At 44.8% G+C, this 20,234-nt stretch overlaps 2 protein-coding genes across 2 annotated transcripts in view; one reads left to right on the forward strand and one right to left on the reverse strand.

The window, feature by feature from the left end:
* Positions 1–1,229: 1,229 nt before the first annotated feature.
* On the reverse strand, positions 1,230–8,506 carry rp2 (RP2 activator of ARL3 GTPase). The gene is made up of 6 exons (XM_061826042.1): positions 8,224–8,506; positions 6,491–6,766; positions 5,232–5,624; positions 3,605–3,719; positions 2,477–2,562; positions 1,230–1,360 (listed from the first exon to the last, which is right to left on the reverse strand). The coding sequence occupies exons 1-6, from the start codon at positions 8,389–8,391 to the stop codon at positions 1,277–1,279; spliced, it is 1,122 nt and encodes a 373-aa protein (XP_061682026.1). The 5' UTR covers positions 8,392–8,506; the 3' UTR covers positions 1,230–1,276.
* A 3,505-nt stretch (positions 8,507–12,011) lies between these two features.
* Positions 12,012–20,234, forward strand: part of slc9a7 (solute carrier family 9 member 7) — a 29,941-nt gene continuing 21,718 nt past the window's right edge. The window contains exons 1-6 of the mRNA XM_061824357.1: positions 12,012–12,419; positions 15,257–15,462; positions 15,554–15,631; positions 17,471–17,547; positions 19,447–19,559; positions 19,656–19,761. Coding sequence (XP_061680341.1) covers positions 12,125–12,419; positions 15,257–15,462; positions 15,554–15,631; positions 17,471–17,547; positions 19,447–19,559; positions 19,656–19,761 — 875 coding nt within the window. The 5' untranslated portion in view covers positions 12,012–12,124. The remainder of the gene's footprint in view (positions 12,420–15,256; positions 15,463–15,553; positions 15,632–17,470; positions 17,548–19,446; positions 19,560–19,655; positions 19,762–20,234) is intronic.

Below are 20,234 nucleotides of genomic sequence, written 5' to 3' on the forward strand. Positions count from 1 at the left end.
TAGCCCAGACGGTGAATTTCAGACAGCGGATTGTAGCAACTATTGAAAATGTGATCACTTTACATTTCAAATTCAAATCCTGGTGGCACTAATTTACTTTCTAATACAGTAAAGCCTCGGTTTTCGAACGTCCCTGTTTTCGAACAAATCGGTTTTCGAACGAAAATTTCAAGATTTTTGCTTTTGTTATCAAACGAAAAGCGGTACTCGAGCGCCCCCGACAAACCAGGCCAGCTGACCCACGACACGCCGAAAAAACCCGGAAATAACATAATGCGTGCGGCGCAAGCAGCTGAACCACACACGACGCATTTTCTTACCGTCTATTCGAACGCCCCCCGAAACAACCTGGAAATGACATAACGCGCACGGCGCAATCAGCACATTTTTGTTATTCTTTCTAACGCAGCTTCTGTATATGGACGTGTCCCGGTAGTGACTGTTGTTTTTCTTCTTATTGCGGACTACCGTATGAACCCCCAATCATGGCTCCAAAGAAGGAAAGTTGCTCGGTTTAGTTATTCTGCACTTTTGTTCATAAAAAAAGTTTACAAGTCTGGGGGCCGAGTCGCTACAGATACGGCGATGCGCTCCCAGCCTAGCGTACTCTACGACTAGAGCATACATTTTAAGCAAAAAAGAAATATATTTCATAAATTATTTTATTGTATAAAGTATTCAAACTATACGTGTATTCCTACTACGCAGTTTATTATTAGGAATAGCTAAGAAAAATGCTTTAAAAAGCCTAATTTTTTTTAGGCTCGGAACGCATTATTTCTTTTTCCATTCATTGTAATGGGAAACACCGATTCGGTTTTCGAACAAACCACCTCTCGAACCGTTTTCTGGAACGGATTGAGGTCGAGAACCGAGGCATCACTGTATCTGTATTATTATGTATTTATGTATGGTGTGTGAGCACTTTTTCCACTTGCGATGTCTTTCGCTGACAAACAGCAAATGGACAGCATGAGAGTGAATCCGACTTTTGCATTGCGAGAGTAAAATGACAAGATAGGGCAGGCGCGATGTACATTTAAAGATACTTCACGTCAGGTCATAGACAATCCAGCTGGTGGTTAACCCATCTGGTGTGTTTACACCCGGGGTTTAATTATGAAAGCAGCAGCAGCAGGACTGGATGGTGTGTGGATCACACTGATTGTAGCAGTGAAAATAAACAAAAACAAAAAAAAAACCCCCACCCCTAAAAAAAAAAAAAAAAAAAAAAAAAAAAGCAAAAGAGTGTCCAATTATGTATGGACCCGACTCCTCACAAGCCCATCTGCATGTCGGCAAAGTTGAAGAAGTTGTCCACGTCGCGAGAAGATGTGTTCTTGTTGTCCGAGACGAAAACCTGCAGGGAAATAAAGAGACGGACGATCATTATATCATTGTTAGACTCAGCGATGCCTTAAGATATAAATTTAATCCGTTCCATGCCCCCCCCCCCCCCCCCCCGGAATTCAGAAACCCTTGTCTCTCAAATCATCTTTCCACAGCCAAATGAATGGAAATGCCATTAATCCGTTACACCCCCCAACCCCTCCAGAACAAGTACCGTAATTTCTCGTAAATAATGCGCAAATTTTTCCCAAAATATTTTCAAAAAGTTACTATCCCGCATTATATTTAGGTATGGATGAAAAATAAAAAAACACAATCACATTGTATAGTTGTATACAGGTACATAGAGTGTTAAAAAAAAGGAATACAGATACATTTCAATATGATATTCAATGTCTTATGTTACACATTTATATTTATTACGGTAATGTGCGCTGCCAACCTGAACTCTATGACCTCCTCGGGGAGATTGCATTTTATGATCGTTAGCGTAGCATTTTTGTTGCTACTGCACCAAAGGTCAGAAACGACTGCCCGTGAGTTTGCTTTCACTTAAAGACAAAAAATGTCGACTACAACGGCTAGTTGTGCAGCTAGCTGCTTTTAAAAGAAATGTGTCATGACGCCGCCAACCCGGAAGTAGCGCCGCAGTCCGAAACAACGGTAGCTCGCCTCAATGGCTTCAGGTGCGTATAAAAACAACGTGAGGGATTCTGTTCTGACAATTACAAGCGTGTCCTGTGGCCTGTCCCGAGATTATATTACAGCTATATCGGCACGTGCACAATGATTATTGTACAGACAATTCATGCACAAACCCAACAAAATATATACACAGATAATTCCCAATATTTTGAACAGATGGGTAGCAGCAAATTGGTGGTGCGCGTTGTACATAGGTAGAAGTGTTTTCCTGATTTTTTTAGGTTAACTTTGGGGGTGCGCGTTATACTTCAGGACGCATTATACTCGAGAAATTATGGTGCGACTTTTGTAATGTTTTTTTAAGAACAAAAAGAGTAATCAAGTGTTCTACGGTCAACTGGGCCGACCTCCACAGTCAGTAGTTTTCTAACATCTTTTGCAACCCTAGTGCTGGCTCAAGGGAGGAAAGAGCGGCGCACACCTTGGTGCCGCTGAACACCTCGCCGGCTAAGTTCTTGCAGGCTTCCACCACGCCGTCACCGTTCAGCTCCAGGGCAATGACGGGACCTTCGCAATAAACACACAGCAAGTCACAAACTTGGCAAAGTATACCTTATACTATATTACATTTCAACTTTTGACCTGACCTATATGTTTATAAAAAAAAAAAAAAAAAAAAAAAGAGCTGCATAAGCATACGTTTGCCCGCCCTTAAGGTAGACACACTTACCGTGATTTCTGATGTATAAGACGGACCCCCCGCAAAAAAATAAATTCAAGAGTCAATAGTGTGCATCAGCCATAGGTATAGGGGAAAATGAAAAAAAAAAAAAAATCACATTTCATAAATGTATGCCACCATCTAGAAGTTATGAATACTCTGTACATTTTAATTCCAACATGCCACCGCCACCTAGAGGTTAAAGAAAGTTGTAGTCTGAAGTTTCATTCCAATATGACACGGGTACATATCACTGCATATATGAACACTTGCTCATAAGTTTAAATAGCCAGGTAAAATTTTAATTTTTTTTTAAAACGACCAATGACTCAACAACAAACATGTATCTCTTTATGATTATGTTTTGTTTGGCGATAACGCTTTGATGAAATGCTTGACAGTTTAGTTTGTATTCGATTAAAATACAATTAAATGCGTTTCAACTGCACCTTCATGTTTTCTTTAAAGACTTGTAATTATCTTAAAGATTATGTTCTGCCTGGGGTATCAAACATACGAGCACAGATGTGTTTTCTCGTTTACTAAATAAAAGTAGGGCTGTGAAATACAAAGTAAGAAAAAGGAAACATTTTCAAAAAGCATTACATGCTCAAAAAAAGTGTTTAACTTCAGAATAATGCTTTGAAAATACTAACAAGATACAGATAATACTTCATGTTTTGATCATATGGGTAAAACCCAAACCGTGTATTGTAAAATTGGATCATATATAGTGAGGGGTATGCAGAATTTTGAGGTCAACTTTGTGGGTGCGTATTATACAAGGGAAATTACAGTAATTTATTTTTGGGCAACACCTAAAATGCCGTGGGAGGCCGAATCTGAGCCTCGGGTTTGACAGAAGCGATTTAAAGCAAGAAATGCGACCTTTGCCGATCCACTCCACGAGATCCTCAGCGTCGTTCTGGAAGACGCGCTTGACGTCCTCGGGGCGCATTGACACCTCTTTCGTCTGGATCAGCACGAAGCCTTTGCCGGTCGCCTACGTTGGGGGGAGCAACATTGCGGTGAGCTTCATGGAAACGTCTGGCACGCGAAGAAGTGAGCGAGGACAGAAGCGAGAACGGAATGTACACACGAGCACGGTAAGACAAATTTCGAGCTCGCCGTTGATCCGGCCTTCATGATGAGTCACGCATATTTTGCCAGCAACGCAAGTCTGAATTGAATCTTTCAACAAGAACACGTGTACAGTATGATCATGATGATTCCCCCCCCCCCATCAACATTCGTTGTTAACAAAACTACAGTCGTCAAAATAAAATAATTCATTTTATTTTTACATAATCTAAAAAAAAACACACAAAAAAACCACCCTACAACCGCCTGATGATAGCTGGGATAGGCTCCAGGACTTCCATGACCCTTGTGAGGATAAGCAGCGAAGAAAATGGATTACACAGATGGATGATTTGGATAATAGTATTTATGCTTTTTTTTATTTAATATTTCTGGCATAAATGAACCTCAGCCCGTTTTTGGGTAAGGTACCTGATTTGGTCATGAAAGAAGATCCAATCGATTTTTTTTTTTGACATCTCAAGTTCCTCATTGGATTTTTAAAAAATGTAACCATTATGTATTCATTTATAAAATCTATTCAATAATGACTGACTCACAGAAACCCTTTAGTGGTAAATATTTTTTACATCATTACCGTAATTTCCGGACTATAAGCGCAAATTTTTTTCCCCACACGTTTTCAACCCTGCGGCTTATGCGGTTATGCGGCTAATTTGTGCATTTTTTCCAGCGGCCCCAAGGGGGCACTCGAGCGTAAAAGGTAAGAGTGAGACCGGTGGAATATATGTGCTGAGAAAGTGATTTTTACCGGTATGTTTTTCCGGCCCTGTTAGCGCTGTGCTAGCATTAGTGCTGTACTAGCATGTTGCTGCTGTGGTACTGCCGCGTCTCAGTGATTTTTACCTTTATGTTTTTTTTTTACCTGGCCCTGTTAGCGTTGTGCTAGCGTGTTGCTGCTGTGGTACTGCCGCGTCTCAGTGATTTTACCACTATGTTTTTTTCAACTGGGCCTGTTAGAGCTGTGCTAGCGTGTTGCTGATGTGTTACTTCCGCGTCACAGGCACTGTTTGGAAAGGAAAGCTAAGGTATATAGTCAAAATTTTGAAAACTCTTTCTGTGTACCGTCTTTCTTTATAAATATCGTTTCAATGTGGGCACATGTGGCTTTTAATCAGGTGCGGCTTCTGTATTTACAAAATAGTTTTTCCTTTAAAAATGTACTCGGTGAGGCTTATAATCAGGTGCGCTCTATAGTCCGGAAATTATGGTAATTTCCCACAGATTTTTTTTGAAAAATATTTTAATACATTTTAAGTACTTTCAGTTGTAGTTATCCATTTTCTATACTGCTTATCCTCACTAGATTTTCTTTCTTTCTTAAGACTCGAATCATATACCTTTACTGTGTTAAAAAAAACATATTTGGTAAGTGAAGATAATAAGAAGAGGCTTGAACGAGAGCGCTCCTCACCTCGTCGATCATTTTGCGAGCGTTCGCCGTGGTGTACTCTCCGGCGAAGAACACAAACAGGCAGGACTCTTCGCTGTCCTTGCGTCGGCCTCCTTTGGTCAGAGGCACGATGCTGCGAGCCTCGTCCGCCCAAACGCGGACCGACTTGAAGTCCGTGTCGGCGCCGGGGGCGGGCACAGAGTCCAGCACGACGGCGCTTTCGGGCAGCAGGCTCCAGTTGGTCTCGCCGGCCACGGGCGTGAAGTCGTGAATGTTGCTCCAGTTGTTGTTGAAGATGCTCAGGCCGGCGTCCTTGAAGTGGAAGGCCAGCTCGGGGTAGTAGTACTGAAAGCAGCCAAACTTCATGCCCGTGGACGACTCGATGATGGGCTGAGTGGCGCAGCACAGGAACACCTGTGGGCAAAACGCGTTAGTTTCTACAAACAAAACAAAAAAAATTTTTTACAAACAGTGAATATAAGAACTCAACACACCCCAAATGATCTTGGTGGAATTTTTTTAAATCACAAAAATCTGTCACGTAATGACATCGAACGATGTCTCTTGTCACCTTTTCTCCATTTACCCAAAAAGCTCGTTTTCTTCATGTCTCTCTTGCTCAACTGCGTGTTTGCGCTTAACCTGGTGTTCTACTGCCCCTAGCGGTCACAAGAAGTCAATGCATGTCCAAGCCCAATACAAAATCATTCAAGCAATAATTTCACTTTCAGTTTTTTTAACTGTATGATGTTTTTTCCTTTAAAAAAAAAACAATTCAACTCACTAAATAAATTACACAGAAATTTATGCATTTCAACAGTGATTGTGAGTTCACCACGCAGGCTCCCTCTAGTGGTCTAGAATAGAATCACCATTTCCATGCAGTTCAATTGTATTTAGCTGCACTCACAATCACACCTATGGGCAATTTAGAGTGTCCGATTAATGTCGCATGTTTTTGGGATGTGGGAGGAAACCGGAGTGCCCACCCGGAGGAAACCCACACTGGCACGGGGAGAACATGCAAACTCGGGCGGGTCCGGGATTGAACCCGAGGACCTCGGAACTGTGAGGCCGACGCTTTCTGGCTGATCCACCGTTCCGCCCGTTTTTAAACATTTAAGTACCATTTCCATTGAACTTTTATGTGCAATCCTACTGAGTTGAATCGATACATATGTACTTTCACGTTTAAATGTTCCTATATTTAAGCGCAAGGTTGATGTTGTGCATAATGTTAAAGCCGTTTATAACTCCGAAACAAGAAAATCGAACATCACCTCCATCTTTTTACAGTCGCGCGTGCGGAATTGCTGGCACGCCACCACGCAGCGGATGTCTTTGCAGTCCCGGAAGAAGACGCTGCCCTTGACGGGGCCCAGGACGATCCGGCAGTTGACGCAGTCGTCGACGGTGACGGCCGCCGCGTGGTCGAACACGTAGATGTCGCAGTCGTGGCAGTCCTGGATGACAAACTGTTGGCCGTTGAGCTTCCCGGGGAGGCGGCCCGCCGTCACGCCTTTGAGGCCCGTCAGCATGTAGTCTTTGGGATCCACCTGGGAAAAGAAAAATATACCAGGACTTTGTACAATTACAATGGATATCATTTAGTCATGCATTTTGTTATGTGGTTTTGAATTAAAAAAACAGCTCTGTATTGTATAACGACATAAAATTGTGAAACACCGCTAAGTCACGGTCAGCGACATTGCTAATCTTTAAGAACCTTTTTTAAAATTGTAAAAAAAAAAAAGGCAAAAGAAGGTTTCCAACTAAGCAAAAATATTCAGCGTCAGTGTGATAACATGCCTGTGAATATTGGTGTATGCTATGTTTCGATCTGTTAAAGTAGCAGATTTTCTAAGGTTTATAATAATCATAACATTTATACAATATCCCGTTAGCCCACCCAAAACCCAATAATTCTCATAAAAATGACATAGAACTTGCAGACATAATAATAAATTATAATCAATCAGGGACATTTTTGTGTTCTTTTTTTAATTATTATTTTTGTGGTCTAATGTGTTATGATAAAACAAAAAAATGAACTGGCCTGGGCAACAACAACAACAACAAAAAAGATGGTGGATCTTTATCTCCATCAATTTTTGGGGAAAAAAAATCAAAACCTAAAACAAAATATTTTTTCATGTTTAAAAATATTATGAGATAAAGGATCAAAATTTAATGATGGAAAAATGTCTCCTTTCTATACAATCATTGGATTGTGTCCCTTAAAAAAAACTCTTGAAATTATTATTTCTATATATGGAAGCAATACTGACATTGTTTAGTTTAACTGAGTGATTCTCAACTGGTGGTTCATGACACAAAAGTGGGCCAATGTTCAGATAGTAGTAGATAGATAGTAAATAAAAATTATTCATGTTCAGAATTTTTTTTCAGTCCAGTCCAGAGACGTACTGAGTTCCCACATGACAACCTTTGGGTCACTGTTTTAACAGACAATTTAAGTGTCTTTTAAATCCTATAAAACGTAACAAACAGTATAGAACATAGAATTAAAATATCACCTGAATTTATTCGAGCAAATAAAAAATATATACATATTCCTTTATAAATGGAAGGTTATGCCATTTCAGGACAGGCACCAACCCGGAAATCGAACTGTCGGTCAGGATAAATGCGGTGTAGCAACGTGCATTTTGTAATCACATAACGGGATTAAAACAGGTTAGGTGGAGTGACAGAGAGAGGCCGATGGCTGGAGTGGAAAAGTCACAACCTGGTGAGCAAGAAAACTGATGACTCAAATTCACCTGCTGGATACGAGATGCGGGCAAAGATAAAATGTGCGAAAATGTGACGCTAACACGCATCCCCGTAGCGCTTCCCATTTGCAAAATCTAAAAAAAAATAAAGTGTCACGCTTCCAATCATCACAAGGACAAGAAACAATCAAATTATAATTATGATTATTGCCCGTGACTCAAGATTCGAAAAGCAAGTGTCGCGGCGACGCGCAGTCGCGACGAAAATTGTGCGGAACCTTTTCTCGCTTGTCCCAGCTGTACAGCTTCGGTGCCGCCTCGTCCGTGTTGTTGCCAAGGGGAACCGCGTTGCTCGTCGTCGTAGTTTCCACCGTCGTCGTGGTCGGCGTCCGCTCGTCCTTTTCCGACGACTTTCGCTTGGATTTTTTCGAGAAGAAGCACCCCATTTTTGAATACCTCTTGTTTTTTGTATGTTTTAAGGGACTTTACAGGTAAGTATCGTGTGTCACGAGATTGCGTGACGTTTAGTTGACAACGATTACCCACCCACCCAAGTACCGTTTCCCCTTCTGGGTTTCTCGACCAATCAGCGCAGAGGAGAGTGATACAGCAGCCAATTATAGCGCTCAATCTCGTAGCGATGGGTGTGGCGTTTGTGATGAGTTCAGAGACCACTTGAAAAGATAGTAAAATTTTACCACCATGGTTTTGATTTTTTTTCAAAATAATTTAAAAACAAAACAAGAAATACTTAATTTTAATATAAGAACATGAGTGTTATCACAAACATCTTTATAATGCAAATAAATAGTTGTATGGTTGATATTCACACAGTTGGACGATATTAACCAGGGTTGAATTAGAAATTTCTTATTTACCATTGACAGCAAATGCACCTGCACTTACACGTCGGTCACGCCTCCCCGAGTGTTTCCTTCATATCCAAAAAGAAAATGTGAAAATAAACAATTAGTATTGTCAAATAATCAAAGTCATGTGCGGTCAAACATTGATGAAATCCCGTCATGTTAAGAATGCAAAAAATGTCCAACAACAACAGGTTAACCTTGCAATTTAAGATGCTTGTTGGTTCTAATAATAGGTAATCCACTCCTTGATGTGAAGGATATTTTCTAATCATGACCTATAGGACTCGTTCACCTACGTCATAGAATCACGTGACTTTTGTTTACATCGCCATATTGCCGGTCTAACAAAGCATTGTTCAATGTTGAGTCAGTTGTAGAAGACAGGAAAATATGTCTTATGGCACGACGCCGAGAGTCTTCGCCGATACAGTTAGACCGGGGGTGTCAAACTCATTTTTGTCACGGGCCACGTTGTAGTTACAGTTTCCCTCAGAGGGCCGTTATGACTGAAACCATAAAAATCTTTAATTGCCTCATCATATTTACCCATCAAATTTATGTAATAGTTTTGGAATCAGAAATCAAGGATAATTGTTTTTTCAACTATTGTTGGTATTTGGTAACGTAAAAATCTTAATGTTTTCATTTATGATATGACAATTTGAAATTTTTGTACACAAAAACAAGAACAACAAACAAGAATCATGGAAGTTGACACACATGATTTGCCTTTGCGGGCCACATAGAATCATGTGGTGGGCCGGCTCTGGCCCCCCGGGCCTTGAGTTTGACACCTGCGCGTCAGACATTTAGAAGGTGAAAATAAATGAAGGTATGTGGAAAAATTAGACAAGCTCGGCATAGAGGACCCGTATTTAATGCCGAAGTCGATGTTTTCGCCGAGAAGAAATTGGACTGTTAATTTGCTTCCGCTTGTCTTGGTCAACTGGATCTACACGTGGATCTGGCGAGTAAGTCGTCGAGATTTACACGGAAAAGTTTGAAAGCGTAGAAAAGTCTGGACGAATGCTTTGTTGCTGGATCTGTTCTCATCAGTCATAAATCCCACATAGTGACGCTTTTGACGGCTCGTGAACGCGGAAGCGTGTTTGGCCACACGTTAACCTTTGCCGGAATCCATTGATCTTTCCAGCGAGTATTCAATACAAATACCAATATTTCAATAAATGACCGCTGGTTTTACACAAACTCACATTCATTAACTATGATTAAAAAAAAAGGGAACGTACACGGAAGCGATTACGGCCACACTTTAAACTTCGGTAAACTTCAGACGTTTGTTTTGTTTTTCTTTTAAATACGCATTGTTCTCAAATGAGCCAGTTTGGGATTATAAATACTTTTTGTTAATTTGAGATTGAGAAGAATAATTCCTACCTGAAATAAAGCGATCGCTACACAGGCGTGTGCGTATCCATCACGTTTAATTTCCGAAATCCATCGATATTTTCTGGTCTTTTCAGCTGGTATTCCATAGATCTCGGTCGGGTATTGTGAATATTCTCCTCCGGCCGGTTCAATGTCGGGCAGCTCTGTTTGACCGGCAACGTGGCGCCGTGAAAACGGTGACGTCGCGTGCGCGAGTTCTATTTCCCTGCGCAAACATACAACCACAACCCCTTCCAGATGCTATTAAACTTTCACATTAGTCAAATAAAGGTGTGAACAATCGGAGGAAGGAAGCATTTCTGTATTTCATTACGCATACAGGATGGCTTACAGCAAAAAAAAAAAAAATGCATCATGTGTGCCATCATTTTCTTAAATCAAGGTCAGACACGAGCAACATCAGCGAACGTTAGTCGAAATAGAAGCCAGATGAAGCTAAAGTATGGGTTGAGCTTTTTTTCTTCTTCTTCTTCTCCTTCTTTTTTCCTTATCCACGGACTGTGGTTGGACGGGATTGTATGTGGGGTATGCGAGCCTGCCTGGCTTTTCCCGTAAAACCGAGCGGCGGCGGTGATTCGAGCCCCATAAAACCAAATAGTCACCAGAACAAATTGAATCATGCAAATCTATTTGAATTAGATATTGTAATATTAGTTTTATGTGTCAACTTTCTTGCACAAACACTCTCCTTCATCATTATCTTTTTTTGCAAATCATGAAGCCATCCAACCATTCATTTTCTTTGCCCGCTTATCCTCACGAGGGTCGCGGGGAGTGCTGGAGTCTATCCCAGCTGTCAACTGGCAGGAGGCGGGGTTACACCCTGAACTGGTTGTCAGCCAATCACAGGGCACAACGAGACAAACAGCCGCACTCAAAATCACACCTAGGGGCAATTTAGTGTCCAATTAATGTTGCATGTTTTTGGGAGGTGGGAGGAAACCGGAGCGCCGGGAGGAAACCCACGCAGGCACCTGGAGAACATGCAAACTCCACACAGGCGGGGCCGGGATTGAACCCGAGTCCTCAGAACTGTGAGGCCAACGCTTCAGCAGCTGAGCGACGGTGCCACCGCAAACCATATAAACAGTTTTAAATTTTTAACCCAAAATTACTTCAGTAGTATGTTAAATTCATTCATTTATGCATCCTTTGAAAATGCAAAAATAAAAACTTGTGTTGTGCATGGGGGTTTGGGGGGGATGGTTCTCTTTTGAATTGAAGCTTTTGAGTGAAATGTTGTCATACTCAATATTTCAAAACATTTCCACAAGAGGTATTTATTTTTACAGTGCGAACACGCCACATCGTTTTATGTTAGTGTGCTCTTGAAACCTGAAAACCGTTGTTGGGTCTTCACAGGTGCATCGGTCTCATTTCAGTATCGTCAGCGGACCAAATTAGCAACACGCGCAAATAGTAGCGAATGTGTCCCCCCCCCTACCGGCCTGTCCTGGCCCACGTGCCGTATGTTTCACACCTCTCCCTAACCATGATGGTTACATTTTCTCGTCTTTCTTTCCCGACTTTTTGCAGGGGACAAAGTCCATGGTGCGAGTTTCCTCTTTTTTTTTTTTTTTTTTGTTGAAACACGGACTGGATTGCGAAATTATCAAAATAATTAAAAAAAAAAAAAAAAAAAAAAGTTCATGAGTCAGTTGCCCAGGGGCGTCACATTCAGTACCGGCAAGCGCGGCTCTACCCCCTCAACCCCACCCCCTCCACGCACACACACATGCACGCGCACTATTGCACTTTGTGTACTGTGCCTTTAAGTGCGCGAGATTTTTGCAGAGCGGCGCGTGGCTGCGCGTCAAGCGGGTTCTCGGTGCGCGCTCTCCCGCAGTGACATGGCGTAAAGACGGCGGCGTGCGCGCGCGTACGTCCTCCTCCCAGCGCCATGGACGCAACCGTCACGACCACCACCACCACGACGACGACGACGACGATGATGATGATGATGATGATGATGATGATGGCCGCGGCGGCGGCGGCGTCCGGACAGGAAGACGCCGCCGCCGCCGCCGCGTTGGAGGACCTGGCCACGGAGAAGGAAGCCGAGGAGAGCCACCGGCAGGACAGCGTCAACCTGCTGACCTTCATCCTGCTGCTCACCCTCACCATCCTCACCATATGGCTCTTCAAGCACCGGCGCGTGCGCTTCCTGCACGAAACCGGCCTGGCCATGATTTACGGTGAGGCTGCGAAAATTGCCCAAATCCTGCATACGCTCCTTGGCAGTGCATGATGGGAACTGACCAAGTCCTGTGCTCAAAATTTCCACGCATGTTTTCTTCTTCTTCTTTTTATGAGCGTGCTATTTTTATTTTATTTTTTTTTCCTTTTCGGAACAGAGCTGCACTTTTTGTCTTTTTTGCTGATGACGTCACAAAAATACGTTGTTTGACCTTTTCATTATGATGTCACACGTAGCTACTTCCGGGTGGCAAAAACCCATGTGCCAATCCCCTTTTCGGGTCATGTGATTGTCTCAGGGAACCAGGCGAGCGTCTCCATTACTGATTTTTAGCTAGGATTTAATTGAGTGGTGGGCATGGTGGATCAACCGGTTAAGTGTTGGCCTCACAGTTCTGAGGACCCGGGTTCAATCCCGGCCCCCGCCTGTGTGGGGTTCGCATGTTCTCCCCGTGCCTGCGTGGCTTTTGTCCGGGGACTCGGGTTTCCTCCCACATCCCAAAAACATGCAACATTAATTGGACTCTCTAAATTGCCCATAGGTGGGATTGTGAACGCGGCTGCGATTGACTGGCGACCAGTTCAGGGTGTACGCTGCCTCCTGCCTGTTGACAGCTGGGATAGGCTCCCGCACTCCTGTGACCCTTGTGAGGATAAGCGGCAAAGAAAATGGATGGATGGATGGATAATTCATTGAGTTTTCTGTTGCCTGGATTAATGGCACGTGCATACAATTTTGAAATGATACATTTGACATTCATGAGACATTTTTTTTCCATAGATTTACCCGATGTTCCGGAATGCTTTGGATAATCATGTGTTCCTTTCCATAAGCAACAAACGTCGTGACACGCGTCGTCGAAAATCCGTACGTTAAGTCCGCCGAAGCCTCGAAAATCGTCTTTGGATGTGTAAACGGTTCTTTGCGTCATGTGACAAACGGGCGATCGGTCCGGTGCGACGGTCTGAGCGCTCCCCCGTGCTGAAAAGTCCCCCTCGTGATGAACTAACAGGGGAACTCTGGGTACGTAGTAGACTTCCTGCGAAATCCCCCGCTCACATAGTTCCCCTTCTTCCACGTGGAGCGAGCCAACATCCGTTAAATCCTCACCGTAACCCGAACCTAACTTTAAAACAAAAGTAGACACGTAATCTGTACGTTCGCTGTGTTCGTCTTTCTGAGACGTCCATAGCGTTGTCGAATGGCACACGTTGAAGCGTGGATGCGGATGCTTCCGACTGGGCGGAAGTTTACCGAATATACGCGCATTAATCGCGCAAGGACTTTTCAGCACCGGGAGCGCTCAGACCGTCACTGCGGGATGTGCGACGCCCCACGCCCGTTCTCTCGCCCGCAGGTCGGCCTAATACCAAAACATGAGAAAACCAGCTTTTCTGGTTGACTGTACATTGCAAAGCTATTGTGCGAGATCTCTTAATCAAATAATTTAGCATTTATGATTTTGGAAAGATAGTGGTCCCCCCCCCCCCCACGTCACCCGACCTTAAAGGTCCACTGTCATGAAGTGCATGATTTTTAGTATGTTATTAATGGGAAAAAATGGCAGCCGGTATGGACCCAGATGTTTTTTTTCACCACAAATCATGATTTTGACGTATGAAATCCATGAAAATCCTCTGGAGGGATTTATTTTCGAGAAGCAGCAGGAAGTGACGAACAGGACAGTTGGGTACTCAAGCGGTCTCGTGTGTTTATACTAGCTTTACCCGCGGCAAGCTAGTTCGTTGTTCCTTCGTGTTAGCCAAAATGCCGGCTCGTTTTATTGCTGCATATTGCGCCAACACTCGGGAGGATGGATTCGCTCTTCATACTTTTCAAAAAGACTCAGTTCGTCGTGAAAAATGGATTGCACGGGTGCAAAGGATGGGAGCTTTGTGGGTTCCAAATGACAGGTAGGTGTGTATACAGCTACTAAAAAAAACAATAGTTGAGGTGGGGGGGGGGCGTAATCCGTAAATCTGGGGTTAAATGTGTCGACATGCATCGGAAAGCTTCTGCTGAAGGACGGCCTCTACAGGCCTTGTGGATCGCCGCTGGCCTCGTCAACGTGGCTTCGGCTACGGTGGCTTGTCGCGGCACCGGGCCGCGGTGGATTGGACAGGGAGGCGGTTTGGCCATGTCGTCGTCGTCGCTTGTGGGCGCCGTTGTTTTTATCACCGCCGTGTGGAGGTGGATCGGGCGGGGTGGTGGTTTGGCTGGATGTGGCTTTCCCGTGATCCGCATATCATCTAAATATGGCTCGAAACGATAGGGTAATATTGCCTCCGGTCATTTCACTCGGTTGTGAGATGTTCTCTTCTTCGAAAAGAGCTTCCGTGTCAGAAGCGACGTGTTTGTCTCCCATCGTAGGCTGCACGGCGTGTTTTCAATGGCGAATGTCCGGGGTGATGTCACGGACAGAAGATGCAGCCAATATGGCTACCACTTGGACGTCGAACGACGAAATTTGCGCATGGATGACGCGCTCGCCGCTCATATTTATTTTTTTTCGTACAGACATTAAAGTGAATAATGTTACATGTGTTTTTCATTACAATATCTATTTTAGAATGTTTATAGGGATGACACCTGACCTTTAATAATTCAAGACTTTTTCCGGGGAGCGTGAGTTGCTTTTGTTGATGACTTCACCGGTTGTTTTGTGTCCTTTTGACACACTCAAAAGAAAGATTTTCAGTTTCTGCTGGCAGTAAACAGAAATGTCGCGTTTATACATTTCGACGGAACCCGACCCGTTCCTTTTACGGAGTTGGACGTCGGGCATTCGGTTTCCGTCGCGGCGCGGCCGTGGGGCTGACTCGCCTCTTCCCGCAGGTCTGCTGGTGGGCGTCATCCTGCGCTACGGCATCCCCGCCGCCAGCTACCGCAACGGGAGCCCGCCCAGCTGCGCGCTGGCCGCGGGGCCCGCCGGCGGCAGCCTGCTGCTCAACGTCAGCGGCAAGTTCTTCGAGTACACGCTCAAGGGCGAGATCGACTCCCGCGACATTCACAACGTGGAGCAGAACGACATGCTGCGCAAGGTGGCGCCGCAACAACAACAAAAACAAAACAAAGCAAAAAAAAAAAACGTCCTTCTCGACTGACTCCCGGTGTTCTTGACCTTTCTCGCAGGTCACCTTTGACCCGGAAGTCTTCTTCAACATCTTGCTGCCTCCCATCATTTTCCACGCCGGCTACAGCTTGAAGAAGGTGAGCGAGAACGCGCAGCGCATCTTTCCGCTCGAGTCCTCTTCCTGCGTTTCCGGAGGTGACGACGTAAAAGTCGTGCGCCGGAGGGGTGTTACGTGGGGGCAATATATGGCGATATTACGTGATAGCGTTGTATTCCGACATCCATATTTTGGCTCACAACATGAAGGAAAAATTGTACTTGTATGAAATATGGTGGGGGGGGGGGGCACGGTGGTGCAGCTGGTAAAGCGTTGGCCTCACAGTTCCGAAGACTCAGGTTCGATCCCGGCCTTGCCCTTGTGGAGTTTGCATGTTCTCCCCGTGCCTGCGTGGCTTTTCTCCGGGTGGGCACTCCGGTTTCCTCCCACATCGCAAAAACAGGCAACATGAGTTGGACGGTCTAAATTGCCCCTCGGTGCGATTGTGAGCCCGGCTGTTTGTCTCTATGTGCCCTGCGATTAGCTGGTGACCAATTCGGGGTGTACCCCGCCCGCCTCCTGCCTGTTGACAGCTGGGATAGCCTCCAGCACTCCTGTGACCCTTGTGAGGATAAGCGGCTAAGAAAATGAATGGATAGATAGTACATTAGTTTGTTTTATCATAACACTTTGGACCACAAACATCCATCCATCCATTTTCTTCACCACTTATCCTCACAAGGGTCACGGGGAGTGCCGGAGCCTATCCCAGCTGTCAACGGGCAGGAGGCGGGCGGGGTACACCCTGAACTGGTCCCCAGCCAATCGCAGGGCACATAGAGACAAACAGCCACACTCACAATCACACCTTGGGGCAATTTAGAGCATCCAACTCATGTTGGATGTTTTTGGGATGTGGGAGGAAACCGGAGTGCCCACCCGGAGAAGACCCACACAGGCACGGGGAGAACAAGCAAACTCCACGCAGGCGGGTCCGGGATTGAACCCTGTCCCAGAACTGTGAGGCCAACGCTTTACCAGCTGAGCCACCGTGTTCCCGACCACAAACATAATTTCAAAAAAGAAACACAAAAATGTCCCTGATTAACTCTAATTTATTATTATTTCTGTGAGTTCTATGTTATGATTATGAGAATTATGGGTTTTTGGGTGGGCTAATGGAATACTGCATGAATGTTATGATTATTATAAACTTGAGAAAAACTGCTACTTTAACAGATCTAAACATAGCATACACTCTAAATTGCCCCAAGGTGTGATTATGAGTGCGGCTGTTGGTCTCAATGTGGCCTGCGATTGGCTGGCGACCAGTTCGGGGTGTGCCTCGCCTCCCACCCGTCGACAGCTGGGGTAGGCTCCAGCGCTTCCACGGCCCTCGTGAGGATAAGCGGCAAAGAAATGGATGGATGGATCCTTTGCCAGAGGCATTTTCAGGCACCCATCTGTGCTGCGGCAGTCGGGTTTTTGCAACACTTTCTTATATCGGGGCGGCCATGTTTGTGGTCCCTGTGCATTTGGTAGACCCTCAGAACAAGTACAAGTCTACGTTCTGTGTGTTCTGTCGTATCTGCGAATTGAATGTGTGGCTTGAAGGGGCGGGGCCTAGCGCAGGACGCCGGCGTCGGGTCCTCGCCGCTGTTCTCATTTTGCATTTGGGCGTTTGTTTGCGCCAGTCGCGGCGCTCTTAAATCAGAGCTAGCACTGTGCTTTAAAACAGTTGCGTAAGCGGGTAACAGGTTAAAGGTCACTTTGAGTTGTGCTTGTGTCAGTTGAGTCCACGATGTGTGCATAACCCCCCCCCCCCCGTAACACACAATTTTGCTGACGTTTTGGTCGCACATCCGCCACACACATCCTGTGCATAAATAGCCGAATATTTTGCCTGACTCGGCGTTTGTCTTCTATTTGTCCTCCCCAGAAACATTTCTTCAGGAATTTGGGTTCCATTCTCACCTACGCGTTCCTCGGCACCGCCGTCTCGTGTTTCGTAATTGGGTGAGGAGTCCGCCAAAATATTTGTCTCATTTTTTTTTTTTTCTTTTAAGGACAGCAAATCAGTCACAGTTTTGAGACACCTGCATGGTGAAATTAATTCATTTTATTTATCATTTATAATGTGTATATAGTAGCTTAATTCCCGGCCTGCAGAGCATACCTGGTTGTAAGCCTCGGTACACAGAATGTTTAACGCTAGCGTGGCACTAGCGCTAGCTCGGGGCTAGCGTTAAACTCTTTCTGTGTATCGAGGCTTATAACCAGGTGCGCTAACGCTAGCCCTGCGCTAACCCTAGCGCCGCATAAACCGCAGGGTTGAAAGCATGTGAAAAACGTCACGGCTTGTAGGCCAGAAATGACAGTCGTAGTACTTTATTTCCCATTTGATAAAAAAAAGAAAGAAAATTACTACATATAATTCCATCCAACAAATGTCCACTGGTTTGTTTAACATGTAATACGAAATGCCAAAGACAGGCGAACAAAAATGTGGCTGGGTGTTACAATCATTATAAACCTAAAACTACAGCTACTGGTGTGAAAAACATCACATCCAAACAGCACACAACACTACTCTGAGGTTTTTATTCTGTCCACTCTCTACTCTAACAGTTTTGTGACACCTGCATGATAACATTAAATAATTTATTATTTATAATGTATATAGTAACGTAATTTCCGGCCTACAGAGAGCACCTGGTTATAAGCCTCGGTACACAGTTTAACACTAGCGCGGCGCCAGCGTTAGCGCTGGACTGGTGTTAGCGCTCGGCTAGTATTAGCGTGGCGCTCACGCTAGCGCCATGCTAGCCTTAAAACTCTTTCTGTGTACCGAGGGTTATAACCAGGTGCACTAATGCTATCCCTGTAGCTCAGTGGTTAGAGCACTGGTTTGATAAACCAGGGGTTGTGGGTTCGTATCCCACTGGGGCCTCCACTCCCTGAGAAGGGTTGCGTCAGGAAGGGCATCCGGTGTAAAAATTGTGCCAAACATATGTGCGTTCATCTGAGATGACACGCTGTGGCGACGCCGAAAGAAACTTTTTACTAATGCTATCCCCGTGCTATCTAGCGCCGCGCTGACGCTAGCGCTGCATCACCGTATAAACCGCAGGGTTGAAAGCGTGTGAAAAAAGTCACGGCTTGCAGGCCGGAAATTACGGTAATTTAACCTTTTTTTCTCACTTTAATTAAAAAAAGAGAGAAATTTACTCCATATAATTTCATCTAAAAAGGTTCACTTGGGCGGCACGGTGGAGCAGCTGGTAAATCGTTGGCCTCACAGTTCTGAGGACCCGGGTTCGATCCTGGCTTTGCCTGTGTGGAGTTTGCATGTTCTCCCCGTGCCTGTGTGGGTTTTCTCCGGGTGGGCACTCCGGTTTCTTCCCACCTCCCAAAAACATGCAAGATTAATTGGACACTCTAAATTGCCCCTAGGTGAGATTGTGAGTGCGGCTGTTGTCTGTCTCTATGTGCCCTGCGATTGGTTGGCGACCGGTCCAGGGTGTACCCCGCCTCCTGGCCGTTGACAGCTGGGATAGGCTCCAGCGCTCCTCGCAACCCTAGTGAGGATTCGCGGCAAAGAAAATGGATGGACGGATGGAGGTTCACTGTTTTTTTTGGACATGTAACACAAAACGCCATAGATGGGCTAACAACAATTACCCCAGATGTTACAATCATTACAAACCTTCAAAGAGCTGCTGATATGGAAACAGCCCACAACAATACTCCGAGGTTTTTAATTCTCTCCACTCTGCGAGAAGGACGACTACAGAAAAATAGTTGTGGACCTTCTCCGCCCCCTTCTTCTCCCGATTGATTTTGCCGCAATCTCTCCCAGCAGACCTGGCGAGTTGCGCCCGTGTAACACGAGCTGCCCCGTATTCGTCATTTCAGGAACTTGATGTACGGCGTGGTCAAACTGATGCAAGCGGTCGGGCGGCTGAGCGACAAGTTCTACTACACCGACTGCCTTTTCTTCGGCGCCGTCATCTCCGCCACCGACCCAGGCACGACCTCACGTCCGCGGGGCAAAAGGCAGCAGTTGTCCGTCTGACTGAACCGTGTCTTTTTCTCTCGCTTTTTCTTTGTCTTTTTCTTTCCAGTGACGGTGTTGGCCATCTTCAACGAGCTGCACGCGGACGGCGACTTGTACGCGCTGCTGTTCGGCGAGAGCGTCATGAACGACGCCGTGGCCATCGTGCTGTCCTCGTGAGTCGGCAAACCTCAAAACGTTTTGAGTACCGCCGCAATAATCAACGTGAAGATACGGGAGCCTACAGGGCTAAGTATTTAGCAACAAAATAGGACATTCTTAAATACTATCATATTTTATGGAATTGTAAGTAAGCCACTGTAAAGTTTTGCACAGTATGAACATTAATATATTGCACATTTGAAAATAATAATTGAAAAACTCCTTTCAGTAAAACAAGCAACTAAAGCTTAAATGTAATGATTGTACTCAAAAAGTTAAAAAAAAGTTCTGTTCCCGGTTAATAATGAAAGCAGATTAAACAGGCCGCTTCATAATTGTACAGTACAGTGATGCCTCGGTTCCCGACCGCAATCCGTTCCGGAAAACGGTTTGAGAAGTGATTTTGTTCGAAAACCAAATCGAAGTTTCCCATTACAATGAATGGAAAAAGAAATAATGCGTTCCAAGCCTAAAAAAAAATTAGCTT

The sequence above is a fragment of the Syngnathoides biaculeatus genome, chromosome 7, assembly GCF_019802595.1.
Source record: "Syngnathoides biaculeatus isolate LvHL_M chromosome 7, ASM1980259v1, whole genome shotgun sequence".
Taxonomy (NCBI): Eukaryota; Metazoa; Chordata; class Actinopteri; order Syngnathiformes; family Syngnathidae; genus Syngnathoides; species Syngnathoides biaculeatus.

Bases quoted from the DNA above. Each gene is read 5' to 3' on its own strand.
- rp2 (XM_061826042.1), bottom strand. From the start codon at position 8,391: ATGGGGTGCTTCTTCTCGAAAAAATCCAAGCGAAAGTCGTCGGAAAAG. The intron at 6,767-8,223 runs GTTCCGCACAAT...TTCTTTTCCCAG, and splicing joins GCTGGGACAAGCGAGAAAAG to GTGGATCCCAAAGACTACAT. The intron at 1,361-2,476 runs GTGTGCGCCGCT...ATTTCCCTGCAG, and splicing joins AGGTGTTCAGCGGCACCAAG to GTTTTCGTCTCGGACAACAA.